Genomic DNA, 26,912 nt, shown 5'->3' with positions numbered 1-26,912 from the left:
GAGACAAAATCATTATTATTTCAATATATGTATATACTTTGGGGAATTTATGTTTTGTTGGTGTGCTGTGATAAATAAAATGCATTTAAATCTAATCTAAACAATAAAAACAGTACCTTTTGTTGCGTGTTGGTATATGGTAAGTAATACATATAATTATGCTACCGTCATATTTATACAATTAGTGCAAAATGGGATGTATACTGTAATATTAACAGTGACATACAACATTTATGAATTATAATACACCCAGTTTTTGCAGCCTATGAAACATCTGTCTATATACAATTATATACATAATACTTCTGAGAAATGAAATACATAAAAAAAATGCAAATGTCACATTTGAAGAATGGGTGCAAATTGAGAGCTTGATTACTGTATAACTAAACTATGGCTAACAATATAACAGTGAATAGGATGTTCAACTATACACTGTTAGTTAAAGCAATACAAACAAAACAGGTTTTACTTTCGTTAAATTGCATCGTGATTGTGATATTAATACTCGTGCAAACAGTGAACTCAAAAACCAACCACACGACTGCGACATTTCCTAGAGTTAGTGAAGGCAACATCGGGTCCATTCAGGAGGGCGACTGTTCAGTTTTCCAGTTTGCAGCCGAAGAGGGCCGACTGTACGACGGCGACACACCGACGCTTTTGTCGATGTTTTAAGTTGAATATTGGATCCTGTTTTCTCAGCTTTCCACCCCGCAAAGGCCAACAGGTATGACAACGCGAGCGTGGGTCGAAATGGAAGGTGTTGTGAGGCTGACGTGACGTAGGTGGCTAACGTTACAGGAATGGGGCTAGTTCCAGTTCAAAGGGACTCGGTGACGATTGCAGGTGGTTTTTGTTTTGTTTGTTTTGTTTTTTTCTCCAACTCTCACAGTGTCACAATTCCCTCGTAAAATATACAAAAAGGAAGCTGGGGAAATTGAAAAAAATGTCCATATGAAGAGGAAGGAGGCATTCCTAAGTGTCAAACAGGAACTAGCTTTTGGCTAGCGTCAATGTCTTTTCCTTAGTAAATAAATAAATAAAATAAAATACGCGTTTTAACGCCACTGTGGAATTTGCATAACATACCTGTCAAACATTTTTTTTTTGAACGTCAGGTTGACATTCCCAAAAATGCTTTCCCGCAATGTTATGCAAAGTCCACAAAAGCCTCCAATTGCTACTCTGTTACGTAACTCATTGTTCATACTTTTCGTTTTTGTATTATTGTTTTCAGTTGTAAGCTACCTGCAAATGTGGACACTCACTTCAATTTGTGCACAGAAAATGTAACCTATTGGGGCTTAATCCTGTTTTCCATTTGAGCTAACCCTTTATCCTAATGGTGCATATGAAAGTAATGTACGGAATATTTGCATACCGGTGGCGAGCGTGTGCATTTGGGACGTAGGCGTCCATTTGTAATTTACCCGATTTAATCCACTTCTTAATTCCGCCACTATCTTGTTGCAATTATAGATATCATTACTGCTACACAAAAACGCAAGATAACATAATCTGGAGCAGTATCAAAATCCATATTTATTTCATAACATGTCAAAAATATACGAACAAACAAACAAATTGAAATAATATTCCCCAGAGAGACTGATTATTAAGTGTATTATTGTGTCGTCGTCAAGGTCGTATTCATTTATTCAAACTGGCATTTGAAGGGTTGAAATCCCCAAAACTGATTTAATGTTTGGCAGTCTTGAGCAAGTCTGAAGTTGTTTAAGTGATTCCTACAGAAAATTTTCCGACAAAATTCATGCTACAAGCTGTAACAGCATTAATTGGAGACTCTAAATTGCCCGTAGGCATGACTGTGAGTGCGAATGGTTGTTAGTTTCTATGTGCCCTGCGATTGGCTGGCAACCAGTTCAGGGTGTACCCCGCCTCCTGCCCGATGACAGCTGGGATAGGCTCCAGCACGTTCGCGACCCTAGTGAGGAGAAGCGGCTCAGAAAATGGATGGATGGAAGCTGTAACAGTAATGAACACCAATAAATCAAATTTAAAAATACCAGAAGAGACCAAAAGGGCTGCCATGGATGCCAGTAGTTTTATTTGCTCAAACAATAGAGGGAGTGTTCTGGCCCATAAAATAAACGTGTCCTGGTGCCACACCTACAGAAGTCACAGCAAAAAAAAAACAATTAAAAAAAAAAACGGCAGTTCTATAAAAAATAATCTAAACTCTGATCTCAAGACTGGTCTGGGTTGAAAAAAAAAAAAAAGAAAGAATTATACCAGTAACCATAAAACCAAAAACACTAACTCGAATTACATGATCATAGGAAGAGTAGTCAGGATAAAAAATATTGCCTTGACATGGTTACAGTAACTGCTGGTGTTTGATTTCGTGTTGGGCTTGTGGTAGGGACGTACACCAGGAAATCTTTGGGGTTGGACTCAGTTTTATCTCAACACCCGACAAAGTCACCACAGAGTTATAAATCATTTGGTCAAATGTGAAGTGGCCCTACACGCAGATTAAATGACACCGGAATATGTTAGGGCACTTCACAATAACTTGAATCCTGCTGGCAAACTTGTTAATAGATGCATTTCTACTCCTATGCAAATCACAAGCGCAACATCAAACATATTAAACTATCTTATCATAGAGTGACCCACTCAAATTGTAGTATGGGAAATGATTGTTCAAAAGTACCTCTACCCATGTGCTGTCCGGTTTAAGAAACCAGACCTCGGGGGTTTAACCAATGCCATAGCCTATTGTGCGGGAAAAATCAATCCCATTTCTGAGGCAAAATTGTAATAGGGTTCAACACGGAAAATAACACAAACATCAGCAGCCAGGCAGCACTTTTAGATGTACAGTCGTTTATTTAGCTGACTTTGCATTTGAAAAGAAGTTATTAGTAAAATCGCCAGTGCATACGATGGATGTTTATCCACCTATGCACGTGGACGCATTTTGGAATCTGTGATTTGCTGGCGTAGCGGCAGAGGTGGCAAAAGTACTCACGCTCTGTACTTAAGTAAAAGTACCGATAGTTGTGTACAAAAAATAAAATCGGCTTGATATCAGGTATCGATGATGGAATAGGAATAGCTAAATTCATATCAATTCCCACGCCTATGGACAATTTAGCATTTTTACTCGTTTGAGCCGTCAACTTTGCAACCTTCAGGCCCGTTAGCGTTTGTCTCTATGTTTATTGTTTTCGCTGACTGTTTGCATGCAGTCCCCAGCCTCCCATGATTAAGTGGGTCGTTCGCAGTACGAAAAGCAGCTGCTTTGAGAGGTTCACGTGACCCACGTCGCGCTCGCAGCTGAGCTGTCGTCACCCGAGGGCTCGGCTTGATCTTTCCAAACCTGGAACGGCTGTCGTACGTCCGTTGCCCCAATCTCCTCTCTTCTTCTATCCATCGCACAGTGCACAGTTGTCATGGCGGAGGCCCACCAGGCAGTGGCCTTCCAGTTCACTGTCACTCCGGAGGGCATTGATCTGCAGCTGTCTCATCAGGCCCTCACTGAGATCTACCGCTCAGGCCTCCGCTCTTGGAAGAAGCGTATCATTAGACTCAAGGTTTGTTCGCCTCTATGTTTTCATCTTTCTGCAGGTCAACACTTGTTCAGTGATTCAGCCAGGTTGGGTTACTTCAAAGTAGAAGAGTAAGACATTTGTACTAAATGTGAAATTTAAAGTGGATTGCCTGATGCACTGCAGACGCATGTGATTTTTGGACGTGGTCAATCAATAAAGCAGTGCTTTTCAAACAAGACCCAAACCTGCTGCAAATCAAGAAACTTACACTGCATCACACATTTATGCAAGAGTTTATGGATAACGTTATCCTCATAGTTTGGTGCTCATGTCCATCACACGTGCATAAAGTGAATTTGGAAGCCCTTGTAATTGATTTATTCATTATGTAAATAACTTTGTGACACTGGCAAGCGGATGGAATTGGATTATCAATCAATCACCGCTCTCCCCCAACGAATAGAACAGCGTGATCACAGGAGTGTATCCTGCCAGCCCTTCCTCCTGGCTCTTTGTGGTCATAGCCATCCTGGCCACTATGTACACGCGCTCCGACCCCTCCATGGGACTCATAGCCAAGATACAAGAGCACCTGCCTGTCAGGTAAGACATAACACACTCACTGGACATTTCATTTGGCACACTCCCCTCAATCTGCTGCCTCGCATTAATTTTGAAATATGCTAATATGCTGTTTGCAGTGGTTTAAAACTGCACTGTATGATGTTGAGAGGTTTATCGAATATTTGGCCCCTTTGTAGCAAATAAACAGACTAAAATTCAGTTCTATACCAATGCAATTTCAATATTAAGCATACTTTTTAGATTAATACCAATTACCTGTCTATCAAGGCAAGGCTGAGTATTAAAGTTACTCACGGTGAATAATGAAATAAATACCAGCAAAAACGGTGAAACGTTAATAAAATTGATAACAAACGGCAGTGGTTATGGTTCTTCTATTATTCTACTATCATTCTTCTCTTTACACCCCATTGTAGTCGCTCTTTTGAAGTTATTGTTGCAGATAAGCCACAAAAAGCCAAAGAAAAAGCACGTGCAGAGTTTATCCTTTGAGGTAACCTGTCTTGCATAAGTGGTTTTGTGAAACTTCAAAGGCTTATTTCATATTTACCCAAGAACATGGCAATGTAACTTAGTTCCGCTGTAGATTGTTCAACTAGAGCCAATTACGCTAGGTTAGATTAGATTTGATTCAATTTTATTATCACTACACGTCACAAGTTCAAGGCAATAAAATGCAGATTTTCTTTAACCAGAGGTGCATAGGCAGTAATGAAATAGAATATACAGCATGGTATGGTGTATAAATATATGCCAATTTGAGTGTCTATATTTACAGATACTGTATGAACAGGCTATGACTAAGATCATGAGTAACATAGTATGACAGCGATACAATATGTACAGGAGTGTACTGTGCAAACTGCAAATACTGGAGAAAAAAAAGATGGATTATACAGAATGTACACATAGTAGTGCAATTACAGTGTATACTGTGTATAATTAGTTTATAAGTGTGCAATGTAATGTATTGCACCATTATATTTGCACTACTGTGATATTCATAATTAAGAGGCCAGTCAATGTATATGCCTCTTACATACAGTACAGTGGCATAGCAGTAATTGAAATTTTTGTAACAGTTTGCCATGTCTTTTCCTGCTCTTGTCACAGCCAGTCCATGAGCACCCAGTGCCAGACGGTGGTGTCGGCGGTGCTCTTCAGCACCTTACTGTGGCTCTTGCTCATCTTCACCATGCGCCTGTGCCTCAAGCAGCTCCTCTCCTACCACCGCTGGATCTTCGAGCAACACGGCAAGATGTCCACCACCACCAAAATCTGGGTGGTCAGTGTTTGTTTCCTGCCTTATTTCTCTGCAATGCTCAGTTTTTGACAACCTTTACTGAACCAAGGAACATATTTGATCCATCCATCCATTTTGTACCGCTTATCCGAGGTCGGATCGCGGGGCCAGTAGCTTTAGCAGGGACGCCCAGACTTCCCTCAGTGACCACCAAAGCTGCATTCCGCTTGGCCAGCCGGTACCCAAGCCCGAAAGGACTCCTTCTTCAGTTTGATGGCATCGCTCACCAACGGGTTCGGGGATTGCCGCCACGAAAGGCACCGAACACCTTACGGCCACAGCTGCGGTCGGCCGCCTCAGCAATGGAGGCGCAGAACATGGTCCACTCGGACTCGATGTCCCCCGCATCCCCAGAGACGTGGGTAAAGTTCTGTCGAAGGTGGGAGTTGAAAAGCCTTCTGACTGGGGATTCTGCAAGACGTTCCCAGCAGACCCTCACAACACGTTTGGGCCTGCCAGGTCGGACCGGCATCTTCCCCCACCATCGGAGCCAACTCACCACCAGGTGGTGATCACTTGACAGCTCCGCCCCTCTCTTCACCTGAGTGTCCAAGACATGGGGCCGCCAAGTCCGATGACACAAACACAAAGTCGATCATCGAACGGCGACCTAAGGTGTCCTGGTGCCAAGTGCATGTGTGGACACCCTTATTCTTGAACATGGTGTTCGTTATGGACAATCCGTGACGAGCACAGAAGTCTAATAACAGAACACCGCTCGGGTTCTGATTGAGGGGGCCGTTCCTCCCAATCACGCCCTTCCAGGTCTCGCTGCCATTGCCCGCGTGAGCATTGAAGTCCCCTAGCAGAATGATGGAGTCCCCAGCGGGAGCGCTCTCCAGCACCCCCTCCAAGGACTCCAAAAAGGGTGGGTACTCTGAACTGCTGTTTGGTGCATAGGCACAAACAACAGTCAGGACCCGTCCCCCCACCCGAAGGCAGAGGGAGGCTACCCTCTCGTCCACCAGGGTGAACCCCAATGTACAGGCGCCGTGCCGTGGGGCAATAAGTGTACCCACACCTTCTCGGCGCCTCTCACCGTGGGCAACTCCAGAGTGGAAGAGAGTCCAACCCCTCTCAAGAGGACTGGTACCAGAGCCAAAGCCGTGTGAAGAGGCGAGTCTGACTATATCTAGTCGGAACTTCTCGACCTCGCACACCAGCTCGGGCTCCTTCCCTGCCAGAGAGGTGACGTTCCACGTCCCGAGAGCCAGCTTCTGTAGCCGGGGATCGGATCGCCAAGGTCCCTGCCTGCGGCCACCGCCCAGCTCACACTGCACCTGACCCCTACGGCCCCTCCCACAGGTGGTGAGCCCATGGGTAGGGGGACCCACATTACCCTTTCGGGCTGTGCCCGGCCAGGCCCCATGGGTGCAGGCCCGGCCACCAGGCGCTCGCCTTCGAGCCCCACCTCCAGAGGAACATATTACAACACATTAAAAAAAAAATCTCACGGCACACAATCAAACAATGGGTTGGGAATAACTGGTGTAGTTGAAGCACTCATTCAAACTCCCCAGTGATTCTAAACACAGCTTCACCAAATGATCTGTTGATTTGAAGTATTTTAGTATATTTTCTTCATTTGTGAACCACATGCTTGTGTCCATATGCCAGGCACTGGTGCGCATCTTCTCTGGCAGAAAGCCTCTGCTCTACAGTTACCAGGGCTCATTGCCAAACCTGCCTGTGCCGGCCATCAAGGACACGCTCAAGAGGGTAGGTTGCCATGTGGAGCGCAGGAAATGGTGACTGGCTATAGATCGCTTTGGCATCATTTTCTGTGTCACTTGTACCGTATTACCCTTTTTTTTTTTTTTTTTATTTGGTCATATCTGTGTACAATGAACCTAAATGTTTGCTACTCCGATTATCTGGCATGTCTTCCCTATTCAGTATTTGGAGTCGGTGCGTCCGCTGATGGATGACACCAAGTATGAACGAATGACCAAACTGGCTGGCGAGTTCGAGAGCCGCCTTGGAAATCGCCTGCAGTGGTACCTCAAACTCAAATCTCTCTGGGCTGCCAACTATGTGAGTGACTGCATTTAATCTACTGTACTTCCCCAGAAAACAGCGTCCACGTCGGCAAATGTCATTAACAATGTACGCCTTTGAGAGTTGCTGTGCATTGCATTATTTAAACCGACTCAGCAGGCAATGGGTGTATTATGTTTTTGTGTTTTAGGTCAGCGACTGGTGGGAGGAATATGTCTACTTACGAGGAAGAAGCCCCATTATGGTCAACAGTAACTATTACGGCATGGTATTTATCATTACTTTGGTCAAAACATATTTTATTTTTGGTCTGATGCAAAGATGATCAAAACATATGGCTTGAATTTTACTGTCATAAAACAACCTAAATTTAAATATTTGTTCCATGAAATCGTATTGATTTATTCACAACAGTCTAATCATATTTTAGCGTTTCTGTTGTCTCTATGTGCATGTTAGATTTTGTTGTTGTTGTCAAATCTGATTTCAACCTCTGTGTGTTGCCATGTCAATCTAATCTGCCCAGGGCCTTCACAATCAGTAGTGCTGGTTGATGTAACTTAAACTACTGGTCTTTTAGCAATGGGACTGTTTCTTTAAACGATGAGCCTCAGACGGCTCAGTAGCTGGCTCCCAGTAACATCAGCATTTTTTTCATCCTCTGATTGGTTCGACTAGCAAACTACGTCTGTAGCTATTTGCGCAAATTAACATGTTTAATAATCAGCATCTCTGGTCCGTATGATGTGTGTTATTTAAATTTTGTCTATTTTTGTCACGTTAGTAGATAAATATTTATTTTCAAGATGATGTGCATGGCATAGTTGTATGCTGTTATATTGCATTTTTGTACAGTACTGTTGGTTTCTATATTTGCGACATTGTGCTGGTATTAAGAGGTGGATTTAGTCGGGCAAATCCCCGCTGAAGTCCCAGTTACCAAATGCCTGGCCCGCCATAGTCATGAAGACGTGGGAATCTCCTGACTTCCTGTCTCTGTCTTTTCTCGCCCCCCAAGGACTTCCTGTATGTGACCCCCACACCCATCCAGGCAGCCAGAGCCGGCAACACCATCCACGCAATGTTCCTGTACCGCCGCAAACTCAGCAGAGAAGACCTCAAACCTGTGAGTTTGGCCACTGTTGCTAAGGCAACATGAGTCGTGCCAACCTGAACTATTTATATTATATTTGAGACACCATCGACAAGGGGGACTATCTGTTATATGTAATCATGTACATCCATAAATCTTTGGTGCTGAGTTTTATTACTTTTTATTTTATTTTTTCATTTTAATGTGAAGACTCTCATTTTCTCATACCATGCTCATTTAAAAAAAAAAAAAAAAAAAAAAAAACACCCACTCCCCTCTTATTCTTTTTGCTTGACTATATGTTTCCTCCCCACTCATCCATTCGTCCTTGCCTTTGCCCCCCTCACCTCTCAGAGTCGTATACCCGGTACTGTCATTCCTCTGTGTGCGGCTCAGTGTGAGAGGATGTTCAACACCACACGCACTCCTGGAGAGGAGACGGGTAAAGAGACAGACATGGACACACACACACATTCCACACACATTGTGTCAACATCCCCTCAAAGTGGCCTCTCCTCCAGATGTATGATCCACAATATTAGGGTCTAGAAAAACTAGTTAGTCACTGTTTTGCTTTTAAAGTTGTGTGTGAGTCCTGTCATCCCTCACCTGTCACCTTTTCGTCCTGTTGAGTTCTGTCTGGGTTTGTGAGCCAGGCCGTTCTTTAAATAACGTCTGTTTTCTTATCTGCCCATACATCATCTTCTCTCATCTTTCCTCGGTTTCTTTTCCCATCCCATTCTCTTGGGTTTTCTATCCTATCCTATCGACGTCGCTGCGGTCCGTACTACTTCTTCGTCGTCGTCTTGTTCCTCCAACTCAGTGGTTGTTGAGGTCTGCAGTTCCTTGCTGTTCCTATCAGTTTGAGAGGATGTTTGACACATGTCGAATCCCCGGAACACTAACAGGTAGTATTTATACTTTTTAAAAATTACCATTATTTTTTTCAAACCGGATCATCCTTCATTTTAGATTTTGTAAATGTAGAACACGAACGCTAACTAGCATAGTTATTATTATAGTCATAGATATTAGTGGAGGGTGCATTTTATTTTTGTCATTCACTTGTAATTTTAAACCAAAAGCACAAATTGCATCCTTTCACTCAGGCCCACCGCTGATGCCTTCACACCTCATGGGCTCAGTTAGACTGCTCTCAAATATGATGTAGTTCTACTGGGAAGTACCAAACTTCCCTTTGTGTGTTGTTACAAGTGGATGCAGACAAGGGAAGTTCCCTGTAAATTAAAATGAGTTTGTGGCTGTGGCAAACGGCAACTGTTCATGTGGGATGCTCATTCAAAAATAGTTGTGTGCGCTAAATCACTCCAGCCATGTGGAATGCAGCCCTAAATAGATGGATCCCGATACGAAAGAGAGCGCCACGGTGCCAGCTTCGACAAACTAAAATGCTGGATAAACCTACGCATAAGCAGCCCAACTTGAGATGCTTGAGCTATATGTTGTACATATAAAATCTTGAATCAAATAGAATATGCCTGCCTGTTTTGCCTCTTGAAGACACCGTGCAGCACTGGCAGGACAGCGATTATGTAGCCGTATACCACAGAGGACGCTACTTTCGGCTCAGAGTGTACCAGGGGGGCAGACTCCTGTCCCCAAGGGAGATCGAATTCCAGATTCAGAGGATCCTTGATGACTCTTCCGCACCCTGCACGGGAGAAGCCAAACTTGGCGCTCTGACTGCCGGTGACAGGTCGGTCTGACAAGCAACTGATTTTTTCTTCTTCTTGTTTTTAAAACGAAAGAGATGTAAGGCAAACAGGATTTTTAATTGCCATGTTTCCACCCAGAATTCCTTGGGCGCAAGCCAGGAGCAAGTACTTCAGCAGCGGTATCAACAAGCGCTCACTGGACTGCATCGAGAAAGCCGCATTCTTTGTGACCCTTAATGACGACGAGCAGGGCATGATGGGAGATGACCCATCGGAGAGTCTGGACCGCTATGCTAAGTGCTTGTTGCATGGGAAATGTTACGACAGGTAGTTCTAGTCCAAAGTGAACCCTGCCCTGACAACTGAGTAGTACAGGGGTGTCAAAACATCTTCCTCCGAGGGCCGCATATGGAAAACCCAAGGATGCAAGGCTCACTTTGCATTCTTCACCTTTAATTTATTAAATGCTAAAACCAATCCATCAGTGTAGGTAAAGCTATGCGAAGCAACTGTACTGTATATTGTTTATACTGTATAGACTACTATGCAGATTCCAATATTTTAGTTAGTTATTTTGGTTTGTTTGTTGTTTTGTATGCTCCGGTGTGCTATGCTGATATGAAGCACTTATTCAAACCCTCCAACCTCAGAGCTGTGACGCTGTGCTAACCACTGTTCCTCCATGCCGCCCTATATATATATATATATACACGTGATTTATTATAATTAGTAGTAAGTATTTTGTACAGTAATTGTAGAAGTTGCCAGGACTGTCATCCTGTAAGAAATTCAATGCAGTCAAACAACGTGGGCCATGTCAAATGTTATTTTTAGTATAAGCTAAATTGTATAACCAAATGGCCCACTTTTGACATCCCTGGTGTCTTTAAAAAAAAATTAAAATTTCCTAATTAAATCCATCTTTTGTCTTCTTTGTCACACAGGTGGTTCGATAAGTCTTTCTCGGTGGTCTTCTTCAAGAACGGGAAGAACGGTATCAACGCGGAGCACTCATGGGCTGACGCGCCGGTGATCGCGCACCTGTGGGAGGTGAGGGGATCATCCAAGAGTCGCTTGCCTCTCCGGTGGATCCAAACGCCGACAAGTTTTAAAAAATGGGTTTCTTGTCTTTCCAGTACGTCGTGGCCACGGACTCTTTCCAGCTCGGTTACAATGGCGAGGGTCACTGCAAAGGGGATGTGGACCCATCGCTAGCACAACCTCTGAAGCTCACCTGGGAAATACCTCCAGAGGTTAGTTAGTCAAGTACACAATTTAGTGCAGTGTTGCACAGTTTTTATTAAACAAGGAACATATTTTCATTGGAAATATCTCACAGCACACCACCAAAGAAAACTACCATGAAAAGGACTATATAGGCTCATCTGTCGCAGATTTTTCTGTCGTTAACATATATATTATGCTGAAATACGCTGGCATGTGATGTGTTGGAAAAAGTGCATAAATTAAAGTATAGTTTTCATCGTCATTTCAGTGTCTGCGAGGTATATTTTATGGCTTAAACTATAAAGCAAATGTTTGTTTACATATTTTGGATACATTTTACGCTTGAAGTTTTTGTTTGAGTTCAAATATGTTTCCAATGTAATTTAAATGTGTTTAAAAGATGAGGGAGAGGGGTATGTGAAGGCTTAATTTATTTAAAAATTTTTTTTTATTTGGTCTCTATAGTGCTGCTTTTCACCTATAGCAGTTCGGTCGGGAATGTAACTCCTGCGATTTTCACTAGATGCTGAAGTAATGATCATCTTATCTCAGTTTACTCATAAATTTACGAACTGTGTGTGAAATCTGGGCCTATTAAGTTGAAACAAAGCTATTATTCTGTTGTATGAATGGAAATTGGACTTTCTGCCATCTTGTGGAAGAGTATTTAATGGTTCTGCATGTCACTGGCATGGATAGATGAACAACAATAGACTGTTTGTTGTAAATAGATAATCGTTTTTTGGACTAAGTAAATGTTGGTGCTGAAATGCTTGAAAATTGAAGTTGAAAAGTGCTTGCTTGTGTGTGTGTGTGACGCAGTGTGAGAAGCAGATCTGTCAGTCCCTGGAAGTGGCACAAGCCCTGGCTGACGACATCGACTTTCACATTCTATCTTTCCGAGACTTTGGCAAGGGAAAGATCAAGAAGTGTCGAGTCAGTCCGGACGCCTTCATTCAGGTGGCACTTCAGTTGGCCTACTTCAGGGTGAGGAACGCCCGCAGTCTGGATGGGTCTCGGGACTTAAGGTACCCTGGAATTCGGCTGCTGTGTATGTTTCGAACAAATTTTGTTGTGATGTTCCAGAATCGGAAAACATTTTGCCTGACCTATGAGGCCTCCATGACCCGCCTGTTCAGGGAGGGCAGAACTGAGACCGTTCGCTCCTGCACCAGTGAGAGCAGTGCCTTTGTCAAAGCGCTCGTGGGCGGAGAGGTGAGACTGTGCACTTTTGACCAATGGAATGCATGAATTCTAGAGGTGGGACTAAGTCACATGTGTGCAGGTCACAATTAAGTCAAGTCATGTGACTTGAGTGCCCAGCCTCTGATGAATTCTGACGCTGATTTTTTTTCATACAACCTGGTAGACGGCTGCATCATGGACTAAGGAGAGAACCTTCACATGTTTTTAACAAAACCAAAAACTGCCATTTTCCCACCAGTCAGCTGACGTATGCAGGCGTCTGTTCCGCGCGGCATTCGAAAAGCACCAGAACCTTTACCGCATGGCAATAACTGGCGCCGGCATCGACAGACACCTCTTTTGCCTCTACGTCGTGTCCCAATACCTCGGAGTGGAGTCGCCTTTCTTGAAAGAGGTTCTTTCTGCACTTTCTCCCCCCCCCCCCTCTATTTGTATACTCGGTTACACTGATCCAAAAGTCTTATGGGTCCTTTTCAGGTGCTGTCAGAACCCTGGAGGCTGTCCACCAGTCAGACGTCTCTCCAGCAGGGGGAGCTGTTTGACCTAGTGAACCACCCTGAGTACATTTCCTGCGGGGGAGGCTTTGGTCCGGTTAGTGCTGCATTCAGGGGAATCGAACAGGGGGTAAAACTTGACACTGTCCACGGGCCCTGACCATTTTGGAGGCCCTCGGCTGTCCCCCAACCCCACCCAGCCCTTGGAAAGTAAAGGAATATCAGTTCACATGACCCACCCCCAACCCACCCCAATTTACAATCTTACATTCTGCTTGGACCGTGCCGACATGCACAGGGATTAAATGATAAAAAAAATAAAAATAAAATAAAAATTATGTTGACCCATGCACGCTACTTCGCAGATTTCACCTAATGCGGGGGTGGTCTAGACCCTAAACGAGGGATTACTAAATAGCATCCACAGAACAAACCATGTTGTGACTTTTGCTGAAAGCATTTTGTTTAGAAACTGTTGAAACATTGAACAGTAGGACATTCAAAAGTTTAGAGAAGGTCAACGTAAATTGACCTGTAAAGGTTTTGGATCATCTGGAAATTTCTGAAATCTAACATCCCTGATTTTTTTCTGAGTAGTGTATCTAGCTATGATTGATCTCTTTGTCTTTTCAGGTGGCTGACGACGGTTATGGGGTGTCTTACTACATTTTGGGAGACAGCCTGATCAACTTCCACATCTCCTGCAAGCACTCTTGTCCCGACACTGTGAGTTCATCACAACCTCTCATAAGATACACACTTTAGAGTAGATGGTAAAAGTTGAGCCCCCCTTTTTTTTTTGTATCCCTTCAAGGATGCCCATAAGTTCGGTGCTCAGATCACAAAAGCCTTGCACGACCTGCTGGAGATGATGAGCCCCGGCCAGAGAGAGCCCAGCAAAACCGAGGACAGTTGGCCTGAGGTCAAGAAAAACCTGTAGACGCTTCCTCAGGAGAAAGACAACAGATGCTTGAAGGGAAGATGTTTTGCCACCATTACTGTATGAGGGAAGAGTGGACATGTTCTCATGTTGAGGAGAAAAAACAATAAGTCAGCAATCTAAGCAGCTTGATCAAAAGACAGCTCAGTTGAAGGAAATCTGTACAAGTGAGCTGATGTTTTCCTACATACATTTATATATTTGCTGGGGATGGCCACAGGTTAACGTGTTGTTCAGTTTCAATATGAAGTAATACTCCTTTTTTTTCTTTCTTTCTTTTAAGTGACTATATACTTCAGAAGTTGACAAAGATTTTTTTTTGTAAAGGGGCATGTTTATGTTTTGATACCATTGCTCTGAGTATTTTTGTGTATGTTTGCCTGGATGTACACACACACACACACACAAACACAGGCACTTGAAACATTCCTTCACTTGCCTTGCACTACAGTAAAATGTCGTAGTGGTTCTTCTTTCTGTGCCAAAGGCTTTTGTTTTTCAAATGCATTCAGGTTATCCAGCAGGCATTTTAAATGATGGTTAAGCACGTTCACTCGTTTTATGTATAAATATGTTGTTTTCTTAATGTCTGCATTTCTATAAACGCACCATAACAATGCAACTTACGTTTTTAAACGTGTGGGTCAAATGTGGACTTAGTGTTAAAGTTGTGGTGAAGACTAACAAGAAAGTTACCAGGGAAATGTGGAAGGAAGCTCCTTGGTTCTCTATTGATTTTGTTTGGTTTTCACCACAAGCCCACCGAGATTGTGTCATATTGCTTTTGTCTGAATTTTTAATGCAATATTAAAAGTTAACAAAGACGTTCTATAGGAAAAGTGCTTGTTGTGTGCTTTTTTTTGTTTGTTTGTTTGGTTCATGCTCCCAAAACCATTTGTGACCAACCGCCGGACCCAAGCAAAGGTGCAGTGATGATCTCAGGATTGAGATGTTTAAAACGAAAAAAAAAAAAAAATGGTTCTTTTGTTCTAGAGCTGTCACCACCTGTCTTTTTTTGTCTTCTTATTTCAGCTGTGAGCTCAGCAACGAGGCGCTCGCTCACGAGCCGCTCTGCCAGACTTCGGCTTCAGCTCCCAAAAGCCGCCAATAATCCGCATGCTCATTTTTATTCCCCGTCCCCTTCTTGGCACCCCGCTGGAGCCTTTTATAAAAAAGCTGGTGCCCGCCACAGTCTGCTCATTACGCGTCAACATCCCTCTGACACTAAACTGGTATGTACAATGACTTTTCTTGCTTTTATTTTGCGGAAGCACTTTATTGTTTCCACCTTTTACTCTGTAAACAGCAAGTAATCAGAAGTGGATTCAAGAGATACTGTACATGTTTCTTAAGTGAGTGATGTAGTTTTTTTTTTTTGGGGGGGGGGGGTCTAAAAGGAGTATGAAAATTTGACTTGTATCAGTCAGATAGTCTCTTACATCAATTCCTTGAAAAAAATAGGACTTTATTGCTGTAATAACGCACATTCTGTTCTTAAAAAACACAACTTTGTTCTTGCAGTGATTTCAGATTTATGTGAAGATGTGTCAAATTCTTAGAGCTTTTAATTGGCCCAAACATAAGGTAGGGAGGCGGAATTGAGGTAATAGTAATTGCAAAATGTTTGTTTTATTGACTACTGGTCCACACACTGTTATATGATTTTTTTTTTTTTTTTAAATGGCACCTTTATTGCAAATTATTATAATTATATGTAGCTGTACCTCTTCACTCCTTATCTGCTGCATGTGTGTTAATGCTTGACCTGCATGCTCACACTCTCTTCCCCTCAGAGGGTGATTATATACACATTACATTTAATCTAGCTACTCCTTCTTGGACAGTTTTACCACCCTTTGAGTAGAAGCACGCGTTTATGGGCTCACACTGCAGTGCACGTTTTTTAAAAAAAATTTTTTTTTATGCTGTCCTGTTGGGTCAAAGTTATATCCAGTAATACTAATAGGAGTGCACCATAATGCAAGGGTTATACAGTTGTACCTCGATATACAAGCCATCGCTCGGCCGATTTTTATTGCTTTTTTTTGCCTCGAGTTTCGAGCAAAAATTTGAGTTAGCAGGAACCTTCGCAACAAACAGCAGATAGTAATTCTACCTAAAAAAATGTCAAATGCTTGCTTCAAGCTGTTTATTGCCAAGTTTAAGCATTAAACAATGCTTAAACCATCTTACTGAGTCATTTAGTTGTGAAACGTGTCGTCATTTATGATGAATGTCTGTATTATACTGCCCCCTGGTGGCCAACGCACACTCACCGGAAGGAGAATGATATCAATGGGTATTGAAGCAATAAATCATGATGCGCAAACTGTTTGATTCTGTACATTTAAGTCCATTATTATTCCTGACAGGGAAAAACCAAGTTACTTCTTCACTGTATGTTTTTATAAAGTACTGTAGAATGTTTTTTAAATTATAATTTAAAAAACATGTTACAAAAACATTTTGGGGGGGATGGAACAGATTAATGGCATTTCCATTTGTTTCAAAGGGGAAAGATAATTTGAGATACGATAAGTCTTGAGTGACAAGCGTGGTCACGGAACAAACTAAACTCGTAAGTGAAGGCACCACTGTACTTCGACTCCCTCGACCGCATAAACCTTAACGCTGGAGCAACGTGTGGAATTTCCGTGGCCAATCCCTTGCCTGTTGACCTTGTGCCATGTTTATTCGCATTGACATGGTCTGAATGTGCTTCATGGTTGGCCAAAACTCTGAACTATGTAAGGCCTTCATCCATCATGTTGATGCATTCGTGTCCGGAAATGTCTCTGTTATTAATCTTTTTAGGCAAGCATTGTCAACGTGTGACAGAGAACAAATGGGGTGGTTTTTTTTAAAATAATCTTTGCATTTTTGAGAAAAAAATACCTCAAATTCAAGAACTGTATCAGCAATTTAAAAAAAAATCACATTTCTTTTTTACATTTTACAGTTTATATAACATACATTACGTAACGTCATTAAAAATACTGTTTACCATTTATAATTTTATTTCAACCCAAATGTTGTTTGCTGCTTCAGAATTTTAAAGCATTTTTTTCTATTTTTTGTTGTTGTTGCAAATTTATAAAACTGATACATTATTCTCATTATTATTTTTACAATACTCTTATTTGAATAAATAAATTAAAAATTAAAAGTATTTTTCTCCAAATTGAAGAAAGTGTGTTCACTGTGAGAGGTTCCCCTCAGGTTGGCCTCAATGCTAGTAGATTAAACGGTAATAGGAGAGGCGACTGGTGTTAATAGCCGCCAGCCGAGCACTTCAAAGCCCTCCAACCCACGTCCTTTGGAGTAAATCAAATTAAACAACAATGATCCCGGTGACATGACTCAGCCGCAGCCCCTCTTCTATTCCTAGATCATGAACGACAAATGGTCTTTGTCTTGGTGTGTTGTTTTTGAAGAATGTATTGTACATCTTTAGCTGTATATTTAAGTAATTAAGAATACCTTTAATGCTATGCATTGTTTTACGCACCAATTAAAACTCATTCACGTCCAGCCTTCCCAGTTAACATGGATATTTGACTTATACAGGCGTCAATGGCAGTGAATGTGTTTTAAAACCAAACAAAGTCCAGTGTGTTTTCAGTATCATTTTTTTCCAGCCTTGTATATGTATGACTGTACTTTAACGATGTAATGCACTTAGCGAGTCCTCTCATTGAAAAGTACTATATACGTGTATATAAAGGTATACACACCCCTGTTCAAAGTGTTTATTTTGTAATATAAAAAAATTAGACTAAGATAAATCATTTCAAAACATTATCCACCATGTGACCTATAAGCTGTACAACTTTATCTGATCGAAAAGGGAAGTAGAAAAACTGAAATAATGTGGTTGCACAAGTGTGCACACCCTCTTATAACTGGGATGTGGCTGTGTTCACAATTAACCAATCACATTTAAACTCATGTTAAATGGGAGTCACAAACTTACCGCAATGGGGAGTCCACATTATGTATTTAGTGACTTTAGTTACTCAAGTTTTACTTCTTAACACAATTACATTTCTTATTTGTGTGTTTCAGTGTCACAATGTCCGATTTAGAAGATCATGGGTGAGTAAATTGTTCATATATTCCAACAAGTTCCCCACACCTTCCACTTTTAAACACATCTGTCTCTATGTATTTGTACAATATTCTTTCCCTATCTAGAGTGCACCAAGAGGGTAAGTCACTTGAATTGAAACAAACAAACAAAAATAATCTTTTCCAAAATCATATGCATCACTTTTGACACATCTTCCCTCTTCAGAGGAAGATGAGCAGGGAGAAGGAGGTAAGAATGTATGTGAGGATTTCATTGTCATTGTTAATTGTTTTTTTTTTTAGCACTATATTCCTTTTTGAGTTGCCTTTATGGTTATTCATTTACATCCTCTGCTGTTTTGGTGAACACGAAGGAGAACGACCCAAGCACAAGTGAGTATCTACTATGCATCACAAATGTGTTGTGTGGTTTACCATGAAGAGCACATTTACACGTTACTTGATTAGGTACACCTGCACATCCAATACCAAAAGGCTCACATTTGATTTCTAGTTTAAGATATGTATTCATTTGACAGTAAGTGTACTGAAAACATTTTTTAAACAGCTCCAGACCAGTTTCCCAACCTTTATTGCACCAAAGCACATATTTACATTCGAACAACACCTAACAAAAATGTCATAAAAAGTATGTACTGTGTTCCCTCGCTGTATTGCGCTTCACCTATTGTGGATTCACTGCGTTGCATATATTTCGTTCATATTCATATTGCGCATAATTCGCCATATCACAGGATTTTTTTGTGTTTGCTGCAATTTTGTTGTGGTAAAATAAACGCTTCCTAGCCTAACCATCATTAAAACATATTAGAAGGAATAAAATGTACATATTGTACAGTACCACTGTGCATTATTTTACGTTTGAGTATAAAAGGTGTGTCAGAGTATAGAAAGTGTTTATAAGGTAGGAGTATGGGGAACCTTAAAAATTTGGGGAGGTTCAGAAAGCTTTAAAATAAGTATAAATATATATAAATATATATTTTTAAATATGGTCGGTACTTTGCGGATTTCACCTATTGTGGGGGTGGTCCTGAGTCTAACCCCTGCAATAAACCAGGGATTACTATATACTGAAATAATGATTAATTTAATTACAAATCTGTGTGAAATCTGGGCCTGTTTAATAGTATTATTGGCAACAGTTGGATATGCTGGTTAATTGTACCTGCTGTCATCTAGTGGAAGAGAATTTATATAATTGTTCTGCTTGTCACTATACCAGTGATTTCCAACCTTTATGGCGCCAAGGCACATATTTTACAATTGAAACATTGAAACACATGATACATTAATTACTGTATGTAGTTCCAGCCATCAAATAGAAGAGCATTTATTTGTTCTGTCTGTCACTATTCCTCACTGGCTTAAATAGATGTAAAGATACATTATGTCTTGGAAATAAATAATTGTTTGAGCAATTCAGTAAAATTTTATAATTTCCTGCGGCACACCTGATGATCAACCACAGTCGTTGGGAATGAGTGTAAAGAGACTTTGCAGGTTTACCTAATGAAGTGGCCCATGACAAGCTACAAAAAAGTTGTTTTACAGGCTGGTGGCAACACAACTCGCTCCACCAAAGATCCCAGAGGGCGAAAGGGTGGACTTTGATGTATGTACCCATTATCGTTTTTTTTTTTAATAATTGGAGAAACCCATCAGCATGTCGGACAAGTGACTAGCCCCGTCTGCCTTAGTTTTGAGGTTTTGGTTTGACTAAGGGCTGGAGAAAAAAAGCTGTTGTGTTGGTTTCCTGTCAGGATATCCACAGGAAGCGGATGGAGAAAGATCTTTTGGAGCTTCAAACCTTGATTGACGTCCACTTTGAGCAGAGGAAAAAAGAAGAGGAGGAGCTCATCGGGCTCAAGTCGAGGATTGTAATTTTTTATTTTTTTTCATATACACAATAAACACATTTTTATATATAGTGTACTGTATATGCAGATGATGGAAGGCAAATCTTCGATTGTCTTTTTTTGCCCCAGGAGAGTCGCCGGGCAGAAAGAGCCGAGCAGCAGCGCGTGAGGGCGGAAAAAGAGCGTGACAGACAGACAAGGATCACGGTGATTAACCACCATGAGCTTTTTGACACGTTGCCGTCTCAAAAACCGGCAGCGGTGAACTGTAAAGGTGGTGTCCGCAGGAGGAGAGGCAGAGAAAGGAGGAGGAAGAGGCCAAGAAGAGGGCGGAAGATGAAGCCAAGAAGAAGAAAGTGCTGTCCAACATGGGAGCTCACTTTGGAGGATTCCTGGCCAAGGTTGGCTGTAGATTTAGTGGAGACAAACTATTGACGTTACAATTTCCTAAAAAGACACGAAGAACATTCTGATTCTGATCGGGACCAATGTAGAAATGAAATTTTGTGGCTGTATTTTGTGGAATTGTGCTTTCATTTGACTACATTAATTTTTGCACATGCAGTTGTCATCTTCACCCTCGGTTTGTTAATGAATAAGGTGCTCTGAACGCCACTGCTGTAAATGTCTGTGACTGCTTGATTGGTGCAGGTGGAGCAGCGGCGGGGCAAGAAGCAAACGGCGAGGGAGATCAAGAAGAAGACGCTGTCCGAGAGGAAGCAGCCGCTCGCCATTGACGACCTGAGAGAGGACGCCCTCAGGTCACTTTGAATCACACTAATGATAGTAGCTATCGTTTAGCAGTCTGTGTTCTTGTATTGAGCTATCAATATCATTTATATACACTCACTGGAGATTTTGGGGTTTACCATTGCTCTAGTCTATTATTAGTCCTAGTCTAGTCCATTAATGACTCTGGCACCTAGTCAGATGCACCGACCAAAATCAAGAGGAAAAAAACAAACAAAAAAATCAACCCTACAGTCTCAGTACTTTTGCCCATATTTATTGCATTAAACCACCAGTATTATGTTCGAGTTCTGCACAACTGCAAACTATGGAAGATTGTTCATCAAAATGTGCATTTTTATCTCGGTGACGGATCCTGTCCAAATGCGTGTTTACTTTTTCAATTTGCTTTCTTTTCAATGTCACTGCAATTGTCTTTTAGAAAACGAGCCGGAGAGATGTGGGAGTGCATCTACCAGCTGGAGTCGGAGAAATTTGACCTCTCTGAGAAGATGAAGAGTCAGAAGTATGAGGTGAAATTCTTTTCACCAAATAAGCAAAATTAAATTTCAGCGAACGGGAAGATATCACGTTAAATAATTTTTCCCATTGCCTATTCCAGATCACTGTCCTATTGAATAGAATCCAACATGCTCAGAAGTTGTGAGTTAATGACACACTGCACTGCATGTACAACAAGTCGCTATATACTCAAAAATCTTTGTCTTGCCTCGGAGCAGCAAAAAGGGCCACGGGAAGGGGAAGGTTGGAGGACGCTGGAAGTGAGTCGACACCCGCAACTGTCAAAAAAAGATGGCGGCGATGGCACATTTGCATTGTCACAACACTTGGAAACAAACATGAATAAATTGCTGCGTTGGATGAAAATTTGCTGTTTAATTTGTCATAGGGAACATGATGAGGGCACATGTAGATGATCACTCACATTCACACTGTCACTGAGCAGGAACCCACGCTCCTGGCAAAATGTGCTGTGAAATAGTTGACTGAGGAAAAACATGGAGCCAGCGTCACTTCTCCTTGTGTGGTTCAAAAACAGCATAAACGTCATCAGTCTTTGTCCCACGACACGGTTGGAATCCGGCTTCCACACACATGCTGGTCACTCTCTCTGCAAAACCAGCTTCTTGCTCTTTGTTCAGGTCCAAAATGAACCTGAAGGGGCAAAAACAACACTACTGTATTTGACTGTGTTGTCACCAAGATAACAAGCTTTGAGGATACATGAATTTAAAAAAACAACAAAAAAACACAAAAAAAACTCACTTGGCCAACTCCACGATGAGCACAGCGTCTGGTGCTGCAATCTGCTGGATGTTTGGGCCCAAATGGTGCGCGCAGCTTCACAGCGTTTATCAGAAGAGGGCACAGAAACATGCTCAGCGACAGACAGTGTCAGCTGGCAGCAAACCAAATGTTGACGGGGCGAATTAAAACAGATTACGCTGAACGCTCCCAACCCTTCACAATCTTATGAGCCCCAACATGAGCGCTATACCCAAACATTTGCTGTTATAAAGAGCAGTGGTGGAAAGTAACCAAGTACATATATGGTACTTTGTTACTGGACTTGAGTAGATTCGTCAGGTGTCTGTATTTGACTACTTTTTACATGATTAAGTGTTCTGGGGGTGTATTTGTTGTGCTTGTTACCTGGCAGAAAAGTGGATAATGTCGAAGAAGTTGGCATATTTCTGTTTTTCTGGCAGCTTCTGAAGGGAATCCAGAGGCAGGAAGTTGACGGACACCCCTTTAAGTCGCATCAGGTCTGTAAAAGTTGAAACAAACAAATGAAATGTAGTCAACGCATTGACCAACTAAACTGGCCTGAACCGCTCTTTGTCGTCAACGTGCAATACTTTCCACTTACCGTTGACTGGGAGATAATTATGTTCAATATTTGTGGGTGGATTTTCCTCCTCTGCGTCGAACTGAGGAGTAGAAGGGCATTCCCGTCTCCTGGACAGGGATTGGAAAAAATCTTGCACGTTTGCAAAGGAGATGTCCTGTGCTGTCTGCAGATACAAAAGTACATTCTGACTTCTCTTTTTTATTATTTTTTTTTTTTTTGCTCACGTATCTGTACTTCTACTTCAGTGTCAGTACTTTTGCCACCCCTGCATTTTACTGGAAACGATGGGATGCGCTTTTACCTTCACGTGTTGGCCGTTCTGCGTCTTCAGCAAGTTCTCGTTTTCGGTTTCAATGCCGAAGGCCAGGTAAGGACTAGACGTGATGTCTCCCCAGTAGCCCCTCAGAGCCACTCTGTCCCCTCTCTGGCTGAACACCCGAGAGGACAGCAAGCTCGGGTTGGTTATTTGGTAGACACCTTCCCTCAGTTCAAAGGCCAGGCCGCTCTCCCTCCACCGGACATACTGATGCTTGTTAATGACACGGCACTGGGGTACAACAGTTTAGTAGAAAGAGGATACAAGAAGAGTCCCATTTCTGACAATGTTACCATAGGCAGAGTTGTATTAAGTTGATTACAATATCACACAATATCAGTTCTTGTCCACAGTATAAACCTGAATATGAGGAAAAAACTGTACTTAAAATATTTTATTAAAATGTATTGCACATAAAAGTTCAATAATTTGACCTAAATGTTTAAAAACATGAACATTAAATGGAAATGTATTGAAGTTAAAGTTAATTACAACTTAACTGTACTTTGGCAGTAATTTTTCAGTTACCACTAGGGGGTACCCGCATACCATACTTTGTGAGTCACTGGTATATATCGTCCCTTCATTTTTATTATGAAAGCCGTCAAATTTGAGATCTCAAAAATACATTTTTTATACACTCTGTAAGTCTATGTTGTATATTGTCTACAGCCAGCAAAGGGAGGTTCCACTTCTTAAATTAAAATTTATATTCTTCTCCATGGTCAGCAGAGGGTTTCCCCACTCATTAAAAGCTTGATAATTTTCAAGTGTTGAGTCTAACACAAAACGCATTTTACCTAAATAATATGATTCAATGCAGTAAATAACGAGGAATGAAACAGCAGTTTTTATGGGGGTTCAACAAGCCAAAAGTGGCCACGATACAGCCAAAAGTTTCAATTTGATGTCAACAATATATGATTCATGTTTAAAGCGCTGAAGTCGAAAATGACAAAAATCTTACAAAAATCCGCACCCTTGGGAAGTTTCATTACATTTACGGCCAGAATAAAGTAGTACGTATGAGTTATTAATGTTTATTATTATTACCCCCTTCTCATGTAGCTTCATCGTGAGGTCCCAGTCGAAGCAGCCCTTCTTTGAGTCGTAGCGTGTGCCAAGGTGCTGCCTGACACGGTAATCCCAGGCTTTGGCTATGGAGACAGGAGCAGCGGAAGAAGACGAAGGCTGCATCCATGATTTAAAAATCCTAGCCAGCTCATCCCGCTCCTTAAACTGGACGCGTTCGAACAAGTGAGCCTTTTGCCTTTTAATGACACGTTGCCGTATGTGTGCTGATGTGAGCACCTTGAGAAGAGATGTGTTGAAGCAAGCGTGCGCGTCTGACTCCGGGATGTCGCTGACGTGGTGCAAGAGCTGCGACGCCACACGTTTCACCGTGTCGTGCGTCTGATTGCGGATTACGCTGTTGCCAAACACCTCCAGGAACGTCTCTGTCTTCTCTAAGGATGGGGAAACACCGTGTTAAACGCTGTCGAGTTGGTCCCCACTGAGGGCCCAAAATACGCAGCCTGCCATTGCATTATACGTTCACTAAAGATGCAAACCACGCCCACCATTTAGTCCCATTTTTTGCTGTGGAGTCAGTGTGATGTAGAGCAGCAGCATGTGCCTGGCGACCACCTCCATGCTGTTTTCAAACAGCCATACCTACAATGAAGCAGAGAGCTGTACCGTAAATTCTCATGTATAATACGCACCCCCCAAAGTTGACCGAAATTCTGGAAAAACCTATGTATAATGCATTTTTACAATGCATGATTTTGCTTCTACCCATATGATCAAAACATGGAGCATTATCTGTATTTTGTTAGGTTTTTTTCAAATAATTATTCTGAAGTTAAGCACTTTATTTGAACATGTAATACTTGTTTTTATTAACTTATTTTGAAATTCACAGCCCTACTTTTATTTAGTAAATTAGAAAACACATATGTTTGATGTTTGATTACCCTGGCAGAATTTGTAAGATGGGTACAATTCTTGACAGAAAACATGAAGGACCAGGCGAAACACATTCAATTTTATTTTAATGGGATTCAAATTAAACGGTCAAGCATTTCAGAAAAGCATTATCATTAAACAACACATGACCATAAAGAAATAAATGATGGTTGTTGTTCAGTCATCAGTCATATTTAAAAAAAAAAAATAAATATTTCACAAATTCTGCCAGGGTATGTAAACTTATAGGCACAACTATACATATATGCAGTCATACGTACCTCTGTCATATTGGAATGAAAGTGTAGGCTACACATTTTTTACCACCACTAGGTGGCAGTAGCATATTAGAATGAAAGTGTACACCTTTCTCATAACCTCCAAGTGGTGGTGGCATTTAGTAATGAAAGTGCACATCTTTTTCATAACCACTAGATGGCGGCATACATTTATCAAATGTGAAGTTTTTTCCCCATTTGCTCCTATACCTATGTATAATGCGCAGTATTGTCTTTAGACAATTTTTTGGGGGGGAAATGCGCATTATACACGAGAAATTACGGTATTTGCTCCACATCACGCCTCCTTTTTTAGGGTCACAGTTGAAGACAAAAGCCTCACGTTAAGGACGTCCTCGTCCCTCAGATTAGCCAAGGTCTTCAGAAGATGTCTCGGATCGCTACTGCCGACTAGTAAAATGTTGACTTCCCCTTCATGGCTCACGGGGCCTGAAAATAAAAAACAGAGGGACTGAAAATGTCAACCATATGGACATAAGTAGAGGTCCACCTGTCCAGTACGTTGACTACAAGTGAAATTATGGATTATGGAAATTATTTTATTACCTCATATCAATGTCATGAAATAAAATAACAGAACAAAATCTAAAACTCATCAGTCTTGCCTTTTCCACATTATTTTATTTACATTTTATTCGTAATTTATTTTCAATTCTATATTGTTAAATAAAATAAACAAATGGGGGCAAATAATTAAGGTAGCTCATCAGTATTGCATGGCGATGATTTTATTTACTTTTTTATTGTATTCGATTATTAAAATGCTGCACTATGAATTTTTAGGGTTTTCTGCCTATTTATAGAGTCCCCGCCCACCCCCTTTTTCACTTAACACATCCTACGCTCGCTCGTATTTTTTTCACGTTATCGCGAGAGTTGGTCCCAAACGATTTCTGACGTCCCTTTTTTTTTTTTTTAAATATATATATATGTGAACGTTTCATACGAACACGGTTTGATTAATTGCACTGTTAGTATCCATCTGAACAGTTTAAAAACTGTTAAAGATTAACAACAACAACAAAAAACAAATAGAGTCGAAATGTTTTCAACGTGGATGTTGGCACTTGCGCTCACCTGTACTGATGAGGTCTCGAGCTGGACTGAAGCCCCACCAGTTGACGCAGCCTGCGCCTTCTGACGGCCGCCCGGCGCTCATTGTGTCCCGGGGACACTCCGGTGGAAGCTCGTTGACAACGGAAGCTCCGTCGTAGAAGCAACCTTCACTAAACAAGCAGCCGTGAGTATGTTGGCCGAGTTTTGCGTGACGGTTAGCCTACAAGCTAGCGCTACTTGAGTTTAGTTTTTTGTTGCCAGGCAACCCTTTGTACGCTTTATGCACATGCGCAGTCTGTAACCAGGAAGTAAACATGAACTGTATATATATTTTTTTACCTTTAATACGCGATTGTTTTACAAAGATAATTACGCCATCACGTCACCATGTTTTTCCCTTTAATAGTAGAGTGTCCACAAAGTCTAGAAAAGTAATTGATGATATGTTAATTAGATTTGCTCAATGCTCGGTTTCATTGGCTATTGAAGCTTTAATTAACATTGAATGCGTGTATTTCAGGCACCATGTTGATGACGTAACTTCTTTATCAAATTTATTCCAGTTAGACAGAAAAGCCTGACATTTGCACATTTTTTTAATGTGAATTATTGTAATGTATTATTGCTAATTCACAAAATAAAATACGATTTAAAACTAACCAGAAACTGAGACCCTATAG

The 26,912-nt window shown here is 41.4% G+C and overlaps 2 protein-coding genes across 8 annotated transcripts; one reads left to right on the top strand and one right to left on the bottom strand.

The window, feature by feature from the left end:
• The first annotated feature begins 541 nt into the window (after positions 1 to 541).
• Positions 542 to 21,598, top strand: LOC133469818 (carnitine O-palmitoyltransferase 1, liver isoform-like). 5 transcript variants are annotated; one of them, XM_061757391.1, is made up of 25 exons: positions 542 to 730; positions 3,411 to 3,563; positions 3,985 to 4,124; positions 5,220 to 5,391; positions 7,027 to 7,128; positions 7,306 to 7,443; positions 7,598 to 7,675; positions 8,426 to 8,533; positions 9,324 to 9,408; positions 10,022 to 10,217; positions 10,315 to 10,503; positions 11,121 to 11,226; positions 11,313 to 11,429; positions 12,226 to 12,390; positions 12,490 to 12,618; positions 12,848 to 13,003; positions 13,087 to 13,200; positions 13,737 to 13,829; positions 19,896 to 20,012; positions 20,121 to 20,198; positions 20,279 to 20,392; positions 20,643 to 20,752; positions 21,163 to 21,253; positions 21,343 to 21,383; positions 21,461 to 21,598. In XM_061757391.1, the coding sequence occupies exons 2-25, from the start codon at positions 3,423 to 3,425 to the stop codon at positions 21,504 to 21,506; spliced, it is 2,826 nt and encodes a 941-aa protein (XP_061613375.1). In that variant the 5' UTR covers positions 542 to 730; positions 3,411 to 3,422; the 3' UTR covers positions 21,507 to 21,598. The 5 variants fall into 5 exon arrangements, with proteins under 5 accessions (XP_061613375.1, XP_061613372.1, XP_061613371.1 ...); XM_061757388.1 differs by lacking the exons at positions 19,896 to 20,012; positions 20,121 to 20,198; positions 20,279 to 20,392; ... (2 more) ...; positions 21,343 to 21,383; positions 21,461 to 21,598 and adding an exon at positions 13,918 to 14,882 and having other exon boundaries at positions 545 to 730; XM_061757387.1 differs by lacking the exons at positions 9,324 to 9,408; positions 19,896 to 20,012; positions 20,121 to 20,198; ... (3 more) ...; positions 21,343 to 21,383; positions 21,461 to 21,598 and adding exons at positions 8,855 to 8,942; positions 13,918 to 14,882 and having other exon boundaries at positions 546 to 730.
• On the bottom strand, positions 20,736 to 26,789 carry LOC133469822 (dynein axonemal assembly factor 3-like). 3 transcript variants are annotated; one of them, XR_009785793.1, is made up of 11 exons: positions 26,254 to 26,789; positions 25,499 to 25,605; positions 24,490 to 24,583; positions 24,221 to 24,375; positions 23,963 to 24,148; positions 22,895 to 23,140; positions 22,612 to 22,756; positions 22,395 to 22,509; positions 22,008 to 22,082; positions 21,667 to 21,896; positions 20,736 to 21,520 (listed from the first exon to the last, which is right to left on the bottom strand). XR_009785793.1 is itself a non-coding variant. In XM_061757399.1 (10 exons), the coding sequence occupies exons 1-10, from the start codon at positions 26,333 to 26,335 to the stop codon at positions 21,752 to 21,754; spliced, it is 1,350 nt and encodes a 449-aa protein (XP_061613383.1). In that variant the 5' UTR covers positions 26,336 to 26,789; the 3' UTR covers positions 20,736 to 21,751. The 3 variants fall into 3 exon arrangements, 2 of the variants coding, with proteins under 2 accessions (XP_061613383.1, XP_061613384.1); XM_061757399.1 differs by having other exon boundaries at positions 20,736 to 21,896; XM_061757400.1 differs by lacking the exons at positions 20,736 to 21,520; positions 21,667 to 21,896 and having other exon boundaries at positions 22,038 to 22,140.
• Between the last annotated feature and the right edge of the window lie 123 nt (positions 26,790 to 26,912).

Source organism: Phyllopteryx taeniolatus, chromosome 19, assembly GCF_024500385.1.
Source record: "Phyllopteryx taeniolatus isolate TA_2022b chromosome 19, UOR_Ptae_1.2, whole genome shotgun sequence".
Lineage (NCBI taxonomy): Eukaryota > Metazoa > Chordata > Actinopteri > Syngnathiformes > Syngnathidae > Phyllopteryx > Phyllopteryx taeniolatus.
This window is presented reverse-complemented; position numbering and strand designations above follow the sequence as displayed.

What these genes read in the sequence shown, in the direction of transcription:
- LOC133469818 (XM_061757391.1), top strand. Translation starts at nt 3,423, where the DNA reads ATGGCGGAGGCCCACCAGGCAGTGGCCTTCCAGTTCACTGTCACTCCG. An exon ending in CCTGGGAAATACCTCCAGAG is followed by an intron (nt 11,430 to 12,225) that starts GTTAGTTAGTCA and finishes TGTGTGACGCAG; the next exon opens with TGTGAGAAGCAGATCTGTCA. An exon ending in TTGGAGGATTCCTGGCCAAG is followed by an intron (nt 20,393 to 20,642) that starts GTTGGCTGTAGA and finishes TGATTGGTGCAG; the next exon opens with GTGGAGCAGCGGCGGGGCAA.
- LOC133469822 (XM_061757399.1), bottom strand. Translation starts at nt 26,335, where the DNA reads ATGAGCGCCGGGCGGCCGTCAGAAGGCGCAGGCTGCGTCAACTGGTGG. An exon ending in GCAAAAAATGGGACTAAATG is followed by an intron (nt 24,376 to 24,489) that starts GTGGGCGTGGTT and finishes CCCCATCCTTAG; the next exon opens with AGAAGACAGAGACGTTCCTG. An exon ending in CTCATCGTGGAGTTGGCCAA is followed by an intron (nt 21,897 to 22,007) that starts GTGAGTTTTTTT and finishes TTGCCCCTTCAG; the next exon opens with GTTCATTTTGGACCTGAACA.